Source organism: Agelaius phoeniceus, chromosome 1, assembly GCF_051311805.1.
Source record: "Agelaius phoeniceus isolate bAgePho1 chromosome 1, bAgePho1.hap1, whole genome shotgun sequence".
NCBI lineage: Eukaryota > Metazoa > Chordata > Aves > Passeriformes > Icteridae > Agelaius > Agelaius phoeniceus.
In genome coordinates this window covers 65,600,991-65,618,286 of record NC_135265.1, presented here as the reverse complement: position 1 = coordinate 65,618,286, position 17,296 = coordinate 65,600,991, and the positions used below count along the sequence as shown (strand labels likewise).

Genomic DNA, 17,296 nt, shown 5'->3' with positions numbered 1-17,296 from the left:
GGATCTACTAGAAAAGTTAAAAGTATCACACTCCTTCAGATCCAGCTTGCATTGACTCCAGTCCTCTTGTGTGTGGGATGGTTTTTTGTTGGTTATTTTTTTCCCAAATTTATATTGGTAAGCTGTTGGTAAAATGACTCCATCCCTTGTCAATTACATCACCACCCATTTTAGGGAAGACCAGCTTAAAAAAATAAAACAACACAAACAAGTTCTGATCACAAGGTTAAGATCATAAGGTTAGAAAGTATTGTCATCATGAAAATGATACCATAGTACTTCCTTGCTGCAACTTATATTTTTAACAAAGGGTCATATAAATGGCTGAATCATTTTTAGAATGCTACATTGTTACAAATGAAAGAGATGTGAGTAATAAAAAATGAACAACCAGAACAAAATCTCTATATTAACTGGAATGATGATACACATGCCTAGAAAACAACCACAGGAAATTATCATTGCTTGAGCCCACCTGTTGTTTGCTACTAATTTGTTGGCATGTGTTCTTAATTGTGTTCCTGCCCTGCAAAGAGCTCAGCAGCCAACAAAACTATTCAAATTGCTTGTGACTGAGAATATTTATATATTTTGCATTTTATGATGTTCAACTTTGGTGCTGTAGAAAGTGAGCAATCTCTTCTTATGAATCCACACAACCTTGTGCCATTCCCAAACCAACTGTACTCATCGTGTAATGTCAGGCTATCTCTACTACAAGAATTAATAACTTAGACTTTGTTTTGCTATTAAGATACTCCTCTACTCAGAAATCAAGGCTGATGACACAGATTCCAAGATTTTTACACTTCATCATCACGGGAAAATCTGAGTAAATACTTACATGTGTCTTCACATCACCTTCAAGAATCTTGCTGTATCTGAGAAACTCAGCAACACTTCCATTCAGCAGCCTATCAAAGGCTTCCACATATGGTGCTATGCCTGTAGAAGAGGAACATTCCGTTATAATGGGTTCATAAAGTATATAATGCATAGGATGTGTAGCAGATGGAGGAGATGTATCATAGAAACTGAGGAGATTGCAGTAACTTCGTTTCTGATTTATGAAATCAGTGAAAAAGCATGTAAAATTATTTTCGTCCTAGACAGAAAGAAGAGGAAAAAATCCTGCTCTTGGTAGAACTTGAATAGGAACCTGTAAGAAAATTTCCTGTGTATAATGTAATAGGAAGCCTCTTTTGTCTTAAAATAACATGTGCTAAAACAAACAGCCCTTCAAAGGACCTTAGGAGTGTAATTCTCTTAACAAAAATTCCCTATTGTACTTTAACCAAATATCATCCCCTAAAAAGAACCTGCACTGTACTTAACCACTCTTTTTATACTACTCCATTCCTGAAGATCTCTGTGATGTTTGGTGGCTTTTAATAGCAACCAATCCCATTTCCAGGAAGAGAGTCCTTGGAATGGGTTGACAGTAGATTTATGCGGTGATATATGGCTTTGTAATCGCCTCATTTTGTTGTCTCACCTTGTGAAACTGTCACTGGGTAAAGAAAGCTCAAACAAGTCTTCCAGACAACATATCCTATTGACTTTATAGATACTATACATTACAAAGTTCCAGTGCTTGGTCACCTGCTATTTTCTATATGGTACACAGAGCAGTTTCCTGATTAGGTGAACAATCAGAAAATGCAGATCAGTCTCAGTTTCTTAAGCACGTGGCTTCTACCTAGCACTACGTGGTACCTGTTAAGATAGCAAAAATAATCTTTCCTTGGATGCTTTCCAACCCTTTCTTTACTCCCTCGTGTCTTGTCAATGCTCAGAACCTTTGCCAGATCCAGCATCAATGACACACATGTGAATCTACGACATATGTAGGATCTGAGAGAACAAGGTTAAAATTCTTCCCTGCCTCTCTCCCTCATTAATAAAGCCTGAGGATTGCTCTGAAGGAGTACCAAGCTTTCCCCAGAGAATTTGCTTTAACCTTTTGGCACTACATAACAATTGTGTCCAAATTCACAGTTATGAAAGCCCTCTTTATTCCACAAGAGTCATCTGGCTCCATGACAGAATAAAAGACAGGCTCTGGCAACTGGAGTTTGCAGTGGCCTGTGTGAAAAAGAAAATGTAGTTAGTCAACTAGGTGGGATTTCAAGGCTCCTTTTGTTCTCTTGATGCCATTCACCTATAATTCTGAGGAATTTCTGGGCTTTCTTCCATATTAAGTGTTTGTGTGTAAACCCCTCAACTGACCTAATGCACAAAAGGTTTTAGCTGTGGAGATGCTTTCCAAAGCCCATTTATGTTCTTTTTCAAAATCTGTGCATGCTTCCAAGAGATTCATTGTAACATTTTCCTTTTAGAGCAGAGTTTTACATAACAGTTCACCAAATTCTCCTATGCAGAACTAGAAAGCAACTATGCTATTTTTTACTATTCAATGCAGCTCACTCCCAGAAGCATTTACTAGAATTTGCTGTGGGCCATGCAGAGCAACAGAATGATTTATTTGCACTTCTGCTGCTGTAATGCCCTTTAGGAAAACAGTAAAGGTACAGATCACCCATCCTGTTTCTGAAAATGTACTAATTGAAAAGACAAGGCTATTTTTTTATTAATTCTAATTATGGAATGGTCTTTTAGGGGATAGAGGTCATGGTTGAAGAAATATATCTCCATTTCAACTGGAGATTTTAAAAAGGTCACACTCTGGCCTGAGTGACAGTTTTGAAGGAGAAAAAGAAAGAAGATACCTGTAAGACTGTTTCCTTTGCAGTGTCTGTGGCAATGTGAACCTCTGCAGAGGCACAGTGACACAGGCACACAGAGTGATGTTTGGGGCACTGTAGGCGTACCAGCCACACAAACTGAAGACTTTCCCAACTGCACCAGCAAAAGCTAATTCCTGAGTCCCTGTGTGAGACAGCTCTGCCTGGAGACATCATGCAGCCTGGCAAGCACCCCATGGTGTTGCTCATCTCAGCTTCTTACTGCAGTCTCCCAGTGGGTGTATTTTATAATCACACTTCAACAAGGCTTCTCAGTTGGTTTCTTCTAGGGATCTGCTGGGGCGTTCAGGCTCTGGTTGCCTGTGGGGGGTGAATCTCTTCACCTAACTGAGCTCTTAGGTCAGGTCAAGAATGCAAGCAGTTTTCATGGAAGTACTTGGCATGGTGAGTTATCTCCTGTTCTGAAAGTAGCCCTGGTTCTGCACTACTGTGCTCTGGATAAATACAGATTCACCTGAATAGCCTCATTACATGACTAAATTATTTTGAAAATTGCACAATTCCTAGTGGTGATTGATTTATTTGTCAGTTTGTATATGGATATTTCTCCCTGACTTTGCTACAGTTTGCTAGCTGCCTAGGTTCTCTCTGGACTGCAAGCAATTTTTTTAGTGAAGCTTTCTGTGCCTGGCTAACTCATCTGCCATGGAAGCCTGCTGGAAGATGCTCCTTTCCTGCCACAGAAACACACTGCTCTCAGTCAGCTGCCCCACAGCAGCTGCCAGTGTGCAGGCCCATTGCACACAATGGTGCAGGCAATGTCCCTCACATGTGTCAGCTGGCATAGGGGACAACACAGCATCTCACACACTTCACTTGTTGCTGTGTCAGTAAAGGAAGATGCCTGCAACTTTAGATGTGTCCTGCAGCTCCTGTACAGCAGCTGAGTCCATGCTGAGATGTGCTCTTCTCTGAAAAATGCAAGAAAGGGCAAGGAATACAGAAAGCAAAGAACATGAAGCTAATAATGAGATGCATGTTGGGGTTCTGGATGGAAAAAAGTCTTGGAGAAAGAAAAGAGCATTTTGATTCCATCATATTTAGAAGTACCACATATGTAAAGTTACTTAGCCTATAACTTCAAGAACCACAAAATTAAAAAAATATGATTCAATGATATGAGTAGACAAAGAACAAGCTTTTTTAGTATATTCTCCACTGTAGTGCTTTGGAGAGCCACTTGAGAACAGAGAGCTCAAGAGATAAGAATGTACGGCCATGGATTTATAGCAGTCTTTAGTGAGCAAATGCTTCCAAACAAACTCATGTTTGATTAAGGATGTTAAACAAATTAAGTGGGTCTGCACCATGAAATGCAGAGAGAGCTGGCAAATCAACAGTGTTTATATTAGTGACTTCTACAGGAATATTTATGCTGCACATTTAGGGGATGTCTCATTTATTCTGCTGATTGGGCTCAAGCAGATATTTTCACCTGGGGAGTTATTTACAATAAAAGATCCTTCAGGTATTTGAACTGGGTTATTCCACTTTACATGGAAAGAGTAATAAAGCTTGACACATGGACAGTATATTTAAGAAACAGTAAAATCATTCATTTTCTAGGCCATATTAGTTTAGAGTTGTACATGCTGCTAAGCTTGTCACGTGGCACTTCTAAATAAATTTTTAAAAATATTACTTTATTTTGATACAGAATTTGTAGGAGGTGGGATCGTATTCCCTCTTAGAAGACAAACATATACATTATTTGCAATTTTTTAATGACAGAGAGATGGTACTTCAAAACAACATACTTACTTCCATTGACTCCATTGATGCCATCACACTCCATTCCACCAGATCTGTGTGAATCTGAAAACAATGATTCAAGTCGAGTCACTGCTTTCTCCAATCTCTCCATCAAGCCATGAGTCTCTGCCATTCTGAAAAAAATCATTACGGATAGAAACAGCGTTAGACCCCTCTCAGTAAAGTCCTTGCTTCATGCTGCAGTTCTGTTTATCTTGTGGCTTTTTATTTTATGGTAAAACTCTCATTTTTTAAGCACTGTCTTTCTGGCACATAAGCATTTGCAGTGAAGCAGCTGACAAAGGGTAAGTTGCTTCTTTGTCAGCAGGGATCAGCACTCAACTCCGGCTCTTCCTTCTAAGTAGCAGGTTCCAACCACTGCTAGTGTAGCTTTTAACAGTCTGCACATGAACAGCTTCTGACAAAATGCAAATATATGCTCCCAACCAAATATTGAGATGACCGGAATAGTCATAGAAGTAACTGGTAAAATCTTATGCCTACAATGATTTGAGTCAGCATTTACAGAGACTAACATACAGACCCAATTAATACTCTCTGATTTTTGAAAAGGTTAATTCTGAAATTTGCCTCGGTCTTTTATACTTTCTAGTAGGACCCAGCCACTTGACTGAAGACTACACAAAAATCCAAGAAGGTCTCCTCTTTATTTTTCTTATATGCTTTACCATCGCTTTTTTTCTTACAGAAGCACCCGATATGAACCAGTGTTTCCCAAGCTTTTAAAATCAAATGCTGATTAACATTTGGATAGGAAAAAAAATCCAGAGGCCTGCTTGTGCAGTACTGCTGCAGTGCTTTTGGTGTAAGATTAAACAGAAATTAGGTTACATTTTTAACAACTCACACATTGCCTTCTTTCTTCACAATGTGATTATCTGCTCTCTTACATGTGAGGCAGTGTAGGCATTGACATTTTTGAATATTGGCCAATCTCTTGGGAAAAAAGTGCTGTATACCATACAGAGTGAGAAAGAGTTACATAAGCAAAGGCAAAGCTATGTTTAAATCCCCTATCATTTAACAGAGCGAGTTTAATGTACACGTTCCCCACTGAAGGTTGTGAGTGTTTGACGCTGGTAAGTGACATTCGGCAAGGGGTGCATGTGGTGATGATGGCTCTTGATTATCATGCTCCCTGTGGCCACTTCCAGCCCAGCCCCCACACCAGGCTGCATCCCCTGCCCAGCACCGGGATGTGCAAAAGCAGGAGCAACATGGGAATGCACATCCCCAGCTGGGGCAAGCAGGGAGTCAGAGGCTCTCTGGGGCCATCATCCTGTGGAGTTCTTCCACAAGACATTGATTCCTCTATGTCTCGGAGACTAGAATGGTTAGGCAGACATGGAACAAAAGTGCAAATGTATTAGTTCCTAAAGAACAGGCTGCTAGTATTGCAGAGATATTAAAGCCTAATAGCAGATTCCAATAAAATGCACCACTATGGAACACTCAGCAACCAAACTAAACATTGCTGCTTCAGTGTCTCCACAGCCAGTGCAGAGTGCCTAAATGTTATAATTAATAAGTAAAGTACCATGGAAATAAATGTTTTCATTTACAAACAAGTACTACTAATTCTTATTAGTAAAATATAGTAATATTTTTCTACTAAAAATTTAAGTATGAGAGGAAATTAGAGGAAATTAGCTACTAGGACTGTGGAAACACGTGCAAAGCTCTTGTGCTCTGAGTCATGCTGCCTTTCAAACAGGGTGGGACTTTCAGACTTTACTCTATAAATGTAATGAGGTTTGTGTTTGACCTAAAAGTGAAGCAGAAGATTTTACAGCATTAAACCCTTGAAAGAATCATTCTTGTGAGAAAGTTTTGTTTGGAATTTATGGGGTTTTCCTATTTATATTAAATAAAAAAATCAAACCCACAAAGAGGATAACAGCATTAAACAGCATGCACATGAACAGTGTAAAAATTCAGAGGGGCTCTCTTGTCTTATCACAGAATGGGTCAGGTTGGAAGGGACCTCAGAGGGGTCATCTGGTACAACCTTCCCACTTAAACAGTCATCCCAGAGCACATGGCACAGGATTGCATCCAGACGGTTCCTGAATATCACCAGTGAAGGAGATTCCACAACCCCTTTGGGCAACCAGTTCCAGAGCTTGGTCACCTGCACAGTAAAGTTCTTCCTCATATTCAGGTGGAACATCTGGGCATCAGCTGCTGCCCACTGCCTCTTGTGCTATTGCTGGGAACCACTGAGAAGAGCCTGGATCTGCCCTCTGGGCACCCTCCCTTCAGATACTGATAGACATTGATGAGGTCCCCTCTCAGCTGCCTCCTGAGGCTGAACAGGCCCAGCTCCCTCACCCTTTCCTCATGAAAGAGATGCTCCACTTGATTGGTCAGCTTTGCATCTGTCCACTGGACCTGCTCCAGGAACTCCATGTCTCCCTTGTGCTGAGGAGCCCAGAACTGGACACAGCACTCCAGGTGTGACCTCACCAGGACTCATTTGTCGTGTAATGAGTCCATTTAGGTGAATCTGTATTTATCCAGAGCACAGTATTGCAGAACCAGGGCTGCTTTCTCAGAACAGGAGACAACACACCATGCCAGGTGAGTTATCCATGAAAACTGCTTGTATTCTTGACCTGACCTAAGAGTTCAGTCAGGTGAAGGGCAGAGGGGTGGGATCACTTCTCTTGACCCAGTGGCAAATACTTTCTTTATACTGCAAAATGCACAAATTGATTCTGTTTGAAAAATCAATTCGCTTTAAAAAAACACACCTTAAATTTTTGTAAGGTTACAAATATCTTGGCAGGAATTAGATGAATGGATCAGGGAAGCTTCTGAAATATTCAAACTTTTATGAGAATATTAAAACTTTTCTTAAAACAAAGCACTGTTAACCCTAAAAAATATTATGAGTACATACTTTTCACATTTTACCCTACTACATAAAAGCCTAAAATGCTGTCTATTTTAAAACTCCTGTTTTCAACCACGCTAAAGTCTGGATGGTGTAACACAGCATACTAATACATAACATAGCATACAGTCAACTAATTTCATCAGTATTTTAAAATATATTTTTAGTATAGTACCTATTTTTTATGTAAAGATACAGTCAGGTAAGTTGCGTTTTTTTCATTTGCCTTAAAATTTTCCTTGATGATGTCATCAAATGTCACAAAAATTATGCAGAAACTTCTATGGAAGACCTGTTACTTTTTGGCCTCTTCAGCCTGATTTTGCCTGGGAAAGAATCCAATTGCTTGATTACAAACTCAATGATTTGAGTGCACACACCAGGAGGTCTGAGGAGTCTCACAAATGAGCAGACTTCTAATGTATTATCCAATAAATGATCTTCAGTAAGGTCAATGTAAGGGAGCAAAAATACACATTATGGTGTCAGAAGTTCAGGGGAATAACCCAGCTCAAAAACCTGAAGGATCTTTTTATGCAACACCTTCCTGCTACCACATAGTCTTTTACTCACTATATTCTTCACTGTTTTATTCTAGTCCCATTAACTGGAGAACTACAATGTTCTTCCAAAAGCAGGCATCACCAGCAATCATAGAATAATATATTGTCAGAGTCTTTAAACAGAAGTAGAAATTGTTTTTACCCTAATATTAGGGATGTCAGGTTTCTATTCTTTTTATACAGAATATTACACTCAATAATCGTCATCTTTACACTGTCTACCTTTTTATCTGTAGATTTACATGAGTACATGGTACTTCCATCTATTTCTATACATATATGTACATGCATATAAGATTACACACAGTTATGCCTGTCATGTATGAATAAAGTGCAAAAACATTTTTGTGATTACTGTCCATAACACTAAAAGAGCAATCAGTTGTACATATTCAAATCTTACATTTACACCTCTCTTTACCATTAAATGACACAGTGTTATCTACCTTACAAACAACACAGGAATTAAAGTTACTGTTCTAAACATCCACTGAACAACAGCATGAAAACTCTCCTCATCCATTCTCCATCTAAACACTGACATCTTTGCCTATACATTGAGATTTACATATTTGGCTCACATTATGACACGCTTCAGCATTTTCTTGGCCTATATTCAGCTGTTTATCTGATTACTTATTCCACACTGCACTTTGCCTGGTCAGAGACACCACAAAGCCACAGCTCAAAAGGAATCAGAATACAAATGGCAAAGCTTGACTCTGTGAAGATACTATCTGCCATGATACAGCATCAGAGCTTTTATTATAAATAAATAATAAGATTGGTCTACTTACAGTGTCAAATTAAATCTCTGCACATTAAAGAAAAGGGATGTAAATATGTCTGTGGCATGCTTCCACTCTCATAAAACGTGTTTTTACTTCAAGACAGACTCTCTATCTCACCTGTCAAGATTTTAATTAAAGAATTGAAGAGATTATCAGGGTTAACCATGTACCTTTTCCCAGAGCTGATGATGACCACCTATGAAGAGTTAAAATAACAATGCTTTAACTCCCATGTAATCCTCATCCAGTTGTTCTCCTGGTGAAGAACACTGTCCTTCACTGAAAGTAAGGTCACCTAAGAGTCACGGAAGGTGTTAACACACATCTACCGACAATCATTTAAACACAACATTGTTAACAGTCTCTTGGGCACAAAATCAAGACAGAAGATCCACAGCTCTGCCCTGTTTACTGTTAGTGGTATCTTTTTTGGGAGTGCTAAAGGCATGTGGTAGTACTACCATCTGTCATTTCTTCCACAAAAGAAGTAAAGCCAAAACCAGGTAGAAGAAAGCATGCTGAAACTCAAAGAGTGGATTTCTTCTTATAGACAGGCCTTGGGAGATCACTGCTTTACTCCCCAGCTGTTTCAAAGCACCATTTATCTATTATCAGGGGAAAAAAACTTGGCTGTAGACTAGAATTTCCTGACATACTGATCCCAAACAGCAAACTGTAAGTCAAAACACACACATACTATTCCTGTTACTACTGTATGTGACTTACAACAGAGGACAATATTGCTCCATCCTCAAGAAGAAACAAGTTGTAATGAATGCACAGGGAAAAGCAGTACAGTAGCATAAAGGGGAAAAAAAAACCATATGATGACATACCAGGCATGTAAAAATGGAGTTTTGAACAAAGGAATGGTGCTACCTTGTAAAGTATGAAATGATTCTCACAAACATCAGCAAGGGATAGAGTACAAAGTTCCACAGTTTTTTTACTTCCTAGCATTCTACTAATTTGAAAGGAAAAGAAATGACCTGTTAATTTATTTGCTTTCCTCCCCTGCCCCCACTCAGTACCAGTTCTTCCAAATTCATCTAGCATCTGAAAATTGATGCCAGGTCTCACTCATGCACATCATCTGATATCCTACATGTCAGATTTGGATTTCTTCTCTATGCCAAAAAAGGGCAGATGCCTAAACCAGAATATAGGCAGCAATGTGCATTTTAATTGTACTCACCATTGCTGCACTGCCTTGGAAGTGGAAAATCACACTGTCCTTGGAAGTACGGCACCTTGCACATGTGCTTTCTCTCTTAATCTTTTAATAAATTGCTACCAAGATATTAAATAAAATACACAACTCCCCAGATTGCCAGCTGGTGCTATCAGAGAGCCAGTCAGGAACATTTTATAGATCTAAAGCACCGTGTCCTCTGAGAGTTCCTCTGTACAATTTATGTCAACATCCATCAAGGGAGGAGAAATGCATTCCTGAATATCCCCTCAAATTACAAAAGCATCTTACAGCACTTCATTTCTGACACAAACATAGACAGCCTGGGTCTGAAATGGCTCTTTTTCCTACATCATCATTCGAACACTTACAAATCCAAGATGTTTTGAGTAAGCAGTCTCTTTGCCAACTTTGCCATGAGACCCAAATTCCTTTGTTCGGAACCCCACTGGCTTGGGGTCTCTGGAGTTCCTCATTCCCAGACAGAGCTTGGAAGCAGCTCAGTACTGGCTGGGTGGTAAGAAGGAGCACTTGAAATTCTTTGGGTTGCTATCACAAAAGATTCTGGGCAGAGAATGCAAAGGGAACAGTGGTGAGAAGAAAGTATGTGTTGGTAGACCAATGTGTTGGTAGACCATTACCTTGTATGGTTTGTATTTTGTTTTCCATTAGCTGTAGGGGAGGAATGTAAACAGAGTCTTCTCAAACTGATGTCAATTTGGATTAAACCAGAAGACCTCTCAGTAAGGTCCTGTGTGAGAAGAATGATTTGAGTTTCAAATCAGAGCCTTTTTTATTGTTTTGCCCCTAAATCTACTACAAGCTCATTTGGGAGCAATTAATTCTGAAGTATAGAGAATTATTTAATTTTTAAACTTTAAAATATTTAGTTTTGTATATCAAACAGTATTAGAATTTTGACTTTTTTTTTTTTTTTTTGTTAAGATGGACAGTTATACCTGAAATAGCAAAAAGACAAAAATGTCTGTATGACTTCTGCTTTTTGTGGATGAATGTGCCATTTTCACTATTAAGTTGATCTGAAGTCTTGGCTGACTCTAGCATACTCATCATAAAATATTTCTGTCTGTAGCTCACTGTGTGTGTTAAAGCCACTGCTATGCTATAAATGAGTCCCTTATGGCTGTGCATAAGAGTGTGCTACATCAACTATCTTGTGTGTGGACTTCTTTCTTTGGCATAACCTCTGTGTTTTTAAAGGGCTACTTTTTATAAGCAAAAAACCATTTGCATAGAAGAAGTAAAAGCAGGTTCACGTTGAATCTCCCATTTAACCCAAGTGTTTTCCTTTGTCTGGCCTTATGCTGTTGCTACCACAAAGCATTATTTTCTGTTTGCATTCTGGCTTCTCCTCTGCTTCTCTCCCTCTCCTACTGATCAGGCTGCTGTCTACAAAACCATGTTGAAAAAGAATAGAACCCTTTATTCATCCCACTGTTCAGAAAAATTGTAAAATTTGCATCATAAAACAATCTCTGTTTTGACAAATACCTCTAAGACTGTTGATGCATTTTAGATTTCTTATTACATCCCAGTTTAGTCCCATAATATGGGTGAATAACTGCACACATCAAGCTGTATGTCTGCAAGTCAATGTAATAATAACAACATGGACTGCAAGTAGGCCTCTGATAATTTAATATGAATTCTTTAAAATATGGCATGCGTTCATGTATGTGCTTAGTATCTCCTGGAGTATCAGTTCACTTCCTAATTATTGGGAAGTTCTGTGAAGAGCTTCTATCCCTTGCTGAATAATTTTCACTGTCATGAATTTTGTGATCACAAAGAGCGAGTTCATTATTTAATGATATACTGAAGCAATCAAGACTGCTTGACAGTTTGTATAAGCATGATTGACTTAAAATAACCAAGGCAACCCAGTTTCTAAGTACATTCTCTTATTCCTTTTATGCTCACTTTTCATGTCACCACTGCTCATGGTCTTTTGTCTTGGTTTTATTTTCTTCTCTCCCTCAAATGAAGTGTACAAGTTTAGTATCTGTGCAATCAACAGAAATGCAGTGTTCTTAGCCACCTCATTTACTATATATTAGTGTTGTGCTCTTCATGTAATCAAGCATCCTAAAGGCCTTACAAGCCATTTAATTACCTGTCACAAGTCCAATTACCGTATGTAAGCAGACTGCCTTGCTGAACTGAGAAAATACTGTATGCATTGATTTTATTCAAGTGCTTCAGTGCAGTTCATAATAACTGAACAGTAAGATCTTTATGCTATGGCTCTAAACAAATTGAATTTGAACTCTCTGAAAGGGTAAATTCCACAAAGTACAAATGTTTCAGTACTTCCAGGAAGTGAAAGGAAAAAAACAAAGGAGGAAGTTAAAACTAAGTGAAAGGTATTGCAAGCTCTAAAAACAGAAACTGTGAAATTACTTCTGAAGAAAAGACTAGAGTTATTCAGTACCAAAGTTTGTAAAAGTTTTGTTTGCTGTGCTGGTGGCCTTTCACAAAGCTTCCACACCCTACTTCTCATGCATATCCATATTATGTTGAAGCCTGAATAGTTGGGCTTGATTTCAGCCAAGTTTGCAAGTGTTCCTGTTCTTACCAGAACACCCTGCTGCAATCTGTGTCTGATGGTCTCAGGCTCATCATGGCTGCTCCACTCAGCCTGTAGCCAGTGGCTCTTCCTCCAGCATAGCAGCAGCCAACAGGGCTTAAGCAAACTTTTTGCCATATGAGTCCTCTCTCTGCTCTGTAGCTCAATTGGGATCTTTATTGGTCACAAAAACTTAAGGTCTTCATGCATCTCCCATTCTAAAACTCATCCCACTGATTTTGCAGTACTGCTGGCATTGCAATTTGTGCCTTTGCTTCTGATTCAGGATGAAATGGGCCAGCTGCTACTAAAACAGACCTTTATTTCTAGATATAACCTGGTTACTACTTAAGAGGTTCTAAGCTTTAATGGTAATCCATACAACCTGCTCACATACAAGATCTTAGACATTTAACTGTTTATCCCTCCTGTATTTCAGTGTGAGGTCTTGCTAAACACAGAGAAATCAAACTGGACCTACCCTAGAGGCTTGTAAAAGTCAGCCTTTTTGAGGAAGGCTGTTGCTTTAGAGGACCCAGAGCTGCTAGGTGAATTAGTCTGCTGTTTCTAGACAATGACAGATTACGCACAGAAATGTAAATGATTCTTTGCATTCCTTCCAAAGAGCAATTAATTAAATATTTAAACTAATACAAAACATAGCTTAAAGCTTAGGATCTGAGCAGATCTTCTTGGAAAAATGTGCCACTATTTAATGATGTAATTGAGCATTTTCCTGTTTCATTTTTTTATATAGCCCACAAAAGCATTAAGGCTTTAATTCCCAGCATATAACTGGTATTTGGAATTCTACAAGCAACCTATTTTGCTTGCTGTTCCCTGAAAAATTGTGGGTCAGACAAAGCAATTGCCATTAGCATATACTCAGGAAAGTAGTCTCAATGGGACCTTTTAAATAACAAAAAGTCCCTGAAACTGGTAGTCAGAATACCTTAAGTACACAGGTGAAATTAACACAGCAGTAGGCAGTATGTGTATACACTGTAGTGGTGTCTGTGCCATAGTCTTGCTAAATGGTGACAGAGGTCACAGAGACTTAAGAAGCTCCACACTCCCTACTCTTGATGAAGCATCTGAATCAGCATAATCATTGCCAGAGATGCAGCTGTGCTCACACATGCTTTTGTCACTTCAGCATACAGTGCTGAGTAAAGGTGTTGCTATTCTGGTATAGTTGTTAGCAGTGATATTCTGAAGAAGAGCTTAATCTTTAGAGTTTGAAGTATTATGTAAGCAACTGGAGTGGACTCTGTACCACATGAAAATGACAAGTTCCCATTTGTCCCCTCTACTGCAAAAGATGCACTTGAAGTTTTAGAAAAAGGAATTAAAATTATTTTTATATATCAGGGGTACTTTATCAAGCAAAATCCTTTAACCAGTTCATAATAAAGCAGAAGAATAACTGCAAAAAATGTATGCCTTATCTATCATAGGTGTTTCTTTGGTTCTGCCCCAATAAGCACAGAATGTTCTCTTTCATGTAGTCAGATGTTCCAGTAGGCAGCAGCTGCAGCTACTGAGTTTGCTGCTGATGCACGTGATGTTAGAACTCGTGCAGAACCACTAAGAATATTCTTTAACATATTTGGCAGTTCATCATTTCTCTCCCTAGAGTTCAAACCAACTGCAACTTTATTGCCACTGATAGGCCACAGATTAAAGCATAGATTATCTGACTTTGTTCAGGTGATGTTACAAGTCAACATTGAGCCTGAGAGTTGAATACAAGTTGCCTGGTTTCCAGTCCTCCTTATCCACTCTATTTTTCCAGTACCTGCTAATTCAGATTACCAAGAATTTTGGACCTGGGTGAATTTTAATGACTTTTTTTTTTTAACTTAGGGTGCCCAATGTATTTTGCATGGTTAATAAAAATGATACAGTGGGATCAGAATATCTAATGATGGGAGGGAATTTAATACATGTAATCTTAGTACCCTTGCTCCTTAAGGTTAATAAGAAGCACTTTTCTCCGTTGAAGTGAGAGCCACAGCTGACAAAGAATAATGAAAACATGTCAGAGGTTGGTTCTACCATTATAGTAAATAATGCACATCCTCTTCATTTTTATTTAATTGAGAAAACATATTTTATTCATTAAGTTTGGAGTTCTGCCTGTCCACCTTCCACATCTGAGCAGCATTCAAGGGGAAAGACACAAAGGAATCATAGGAGTATTCAGAAGACTTGCATTTTTGTTAAGCTCAAGACCAAAAAGACCATATTGTTCCATGTGCCTGGCTTTGTTAAAGAAGGTAGACTGCCTTTGTTCTTGTGCAAACTTGCTCAAAATAGAGCCAGTGTTATGAAATCCTGGTACTGAAAATACATGAAACCAGAAAAAAGTTTACTATCATTTGCATAATAAGCAATTAAAAGGAAATGCTAGGATAAAATTTGCACAAAAATTAGGGTATCACAGTAATGTCTTAAAAGGCCATATTTGAGAGTACTGTATTGAGTTCCAACTCATTCCATCTACCATGTTACTATTCTAAATTACTTTTTCAGTTACATTTCTGAAGTAGGATGAATCTTCTCATTACAATTTCACAAAACAATGAAACATGGTAGTCCATAAACCACTGCCACTTTTGCCTGGCTTAGAAACAAATTTATAAAATCTGCAGGTTTATCCCACTCAGATCCCCTGCTAAACAGATCCCTTCCATCTACTTCCAAATGGACTAGCCACTGTGAAGGGGTTTTTTTCTGAAATTTTCCATCACTCAGAAAACAATTAGGTAGGGTATATAAAAAAAGCTTTCTTCACCAGATGGTCTTTGTTTTTTAAAACTGCCCCTACATATCACAAAATCTGAATTCTACTTGATAAAAATTTTCAGTGTTGATGCTGTAATGCCAAGATACAAATCTACAGCAATCCCCAAAGCAAAGGACAGATTGCACATTTTTGGGTGAGGTCACAAGAAGTTCTTCTCGGTTTTGTGCTGGCTGCGTCTCTGGAGGAGTGCTCCTGTTGTCAAGATACTGCAAAATGCAGTATCGGCTTCACTTCTGCCTTCCTCTCGCCCCCTCTGAAAGCTACCTGTATTGGAAGTATCCTTTATATATTTTTATGTAAAGGTATATATTACGCCTTTAGGTCGCTCACCCTAAGATGCTATTTAACCCTTTCTTCTGGGCTAAACCTGCAGGCTCTTCTGCCACCTCCACCACACGCACACCTCCGGCTCCAAGGGCTCCAAGGGCGGGGGGATCCAAGGGCTCGGCGCCCCAACACCCAGCGGCACTATAGCCGCCTGCCTCAGAATTAGATCATCTTACACTGATTAAGAGAGTTCAGGACCGGCACCGCTTGACAGCCAGGTCTGCACAAACAAGCCGAGGGCATTTTTAATAACCCGCCGGCTGCCGGGTCCCGGGGCGGGGGCTGGGCCGCAGCAGAAAGCACCCTCGGAGTCGCTCCCGGCGCTGACGGGGGGCTCGGCGGAGGAGGTCCGGCTTCGGCCCCAAAGAGGATCCCTCGCATGCCGTGGTATTTCGCTCGGGTCTCCCCTCTGCCAGCCCGGATTGCTCCCTTCCCACTCAGCACCCGGGGGAAGGGAGGGAGGCAGGGAGGGGGAGGTTTTCCGTGCGCAGGCCGGCGCAGGTGACAGGAGGGAGGTCGAGGGGCAACGCGGGTCCCTGACCCAGATACCTCCAGAGCACTGCCCGCCCAAGGAATAACTCTGCCGCCCTGCCACCCCCGGCCGAGCCCGGAGTCGCCCCCACATCACTTTCCCCCCTCCCCAAGATGTCCGCTGAGGCCGCTCCTGCCGCCGCTACCGGCGGGAGCGCACCCGCGGCCCCGGCCGCGCCTGCCCGGGGCCAGGGGGGTCGGGCCGCTCCCGGCATCCCGCCCCTCCCGCCGCCGCCTGCTCTTGAGTTACCTGTTTTGATGACCCGCGTAGCCTTTTTTTTCCCCCCTCCTCTCTGCAATGAAAATCCGCGGCCGGTCACTCGCTCCCCCCCTCCCTCGCCTCGCCGCTGCTCTCCTTCCTCCTCCTACTCCTCTTCCTCCTCCTTCTCCTCCTCCTCCTCGGCGGGAGCCGGTGTCAGTCAGTCACATCAGCTGCCCGGGCAGGCAGGGAGAGCAATGCCCAGCGGCTTCCGGGAGTGCCAAATAAAGACAAGTCCAGAGAGGGAGAGAGACGGTGGCAGAGATGGAGAAAGAAAGCAAAAAGTGGGTGGAGTGTGAAAATGGAGAGAGAGGGAGAGGGAGAGGTGTCTCACGGCGGCGGCTGGGAATCTGCGGGGAAATGGCAGTGGTGGAGCATCACGGAGGAGCAGGGGACACTGCAGGCAGCCCAGGGTGGAGGGCATCCATGGCCGCTGATATGGTGGCCCTGCTTTTGCCCGTCGGGCACAGCTTGAGAGGGTAGGAAGTGAGCATCCCACAAGACACTGGTCTGGTCCACAGTGGGAAGGAAGAGTGAAGCTCCTGTCGAAACCATCAGACCCCTCACCTCACACGGCAGGGAAGGTCGAGGACATCCTCATGTTCACCTGGACACTTCATTGCCTGCTCTGGGCTGGACTAAAGTGTGTCAGCCTGACCACAGCTTAGCTGGGCCCACGGTGGGGCTGCTGCCTTCATTCAGTGTGGCCATGAAATCAGGACTTCAGTGGGCAAACCCTGGTGCTTAGGCCTCATTTGTCAGGCTCACTGGGCTTAGCACCAGTCCGTACCCTGTGCCAAATG

The 17,296-nt window shown here is 41.0% G+C and overlaps 1 protein-coding gene across 1 annotated transcript in view; it reads right to left on the bottom strand.

The window, feature by feature from the left end:
• The window catches only part of CAP2 (cyclase associated actin cytoskeleton regulatory protein 2), a 68,113-nt gene extending 51,270 nt beyond the window's left edge, over window positions 1-16,843 (bottom strand). Inside the window, exons 1-3 of the mRNA XM_054646313.2 lie at window positions 16,485-16,843; window positions 4,527-4,651; window positions 845-945 (exon numbers count right to left, since the gene is read on the bottom strand). Of these exons, the coding sequence (XP_054502288.1) occupies window positions 845-945; window positions 4,527-4,650 (225 nt within the window). The 5' untranslated portion in view covers window position 4,651; window positions 16,485-16,843. The remainder of the gene's footprint in view (window positions 1-844; window positions 946-4,526; window positions 4,652-16,484) is intronic.
• Window positions 16,844-17,296: the final 453 nt, after the last annotated feature.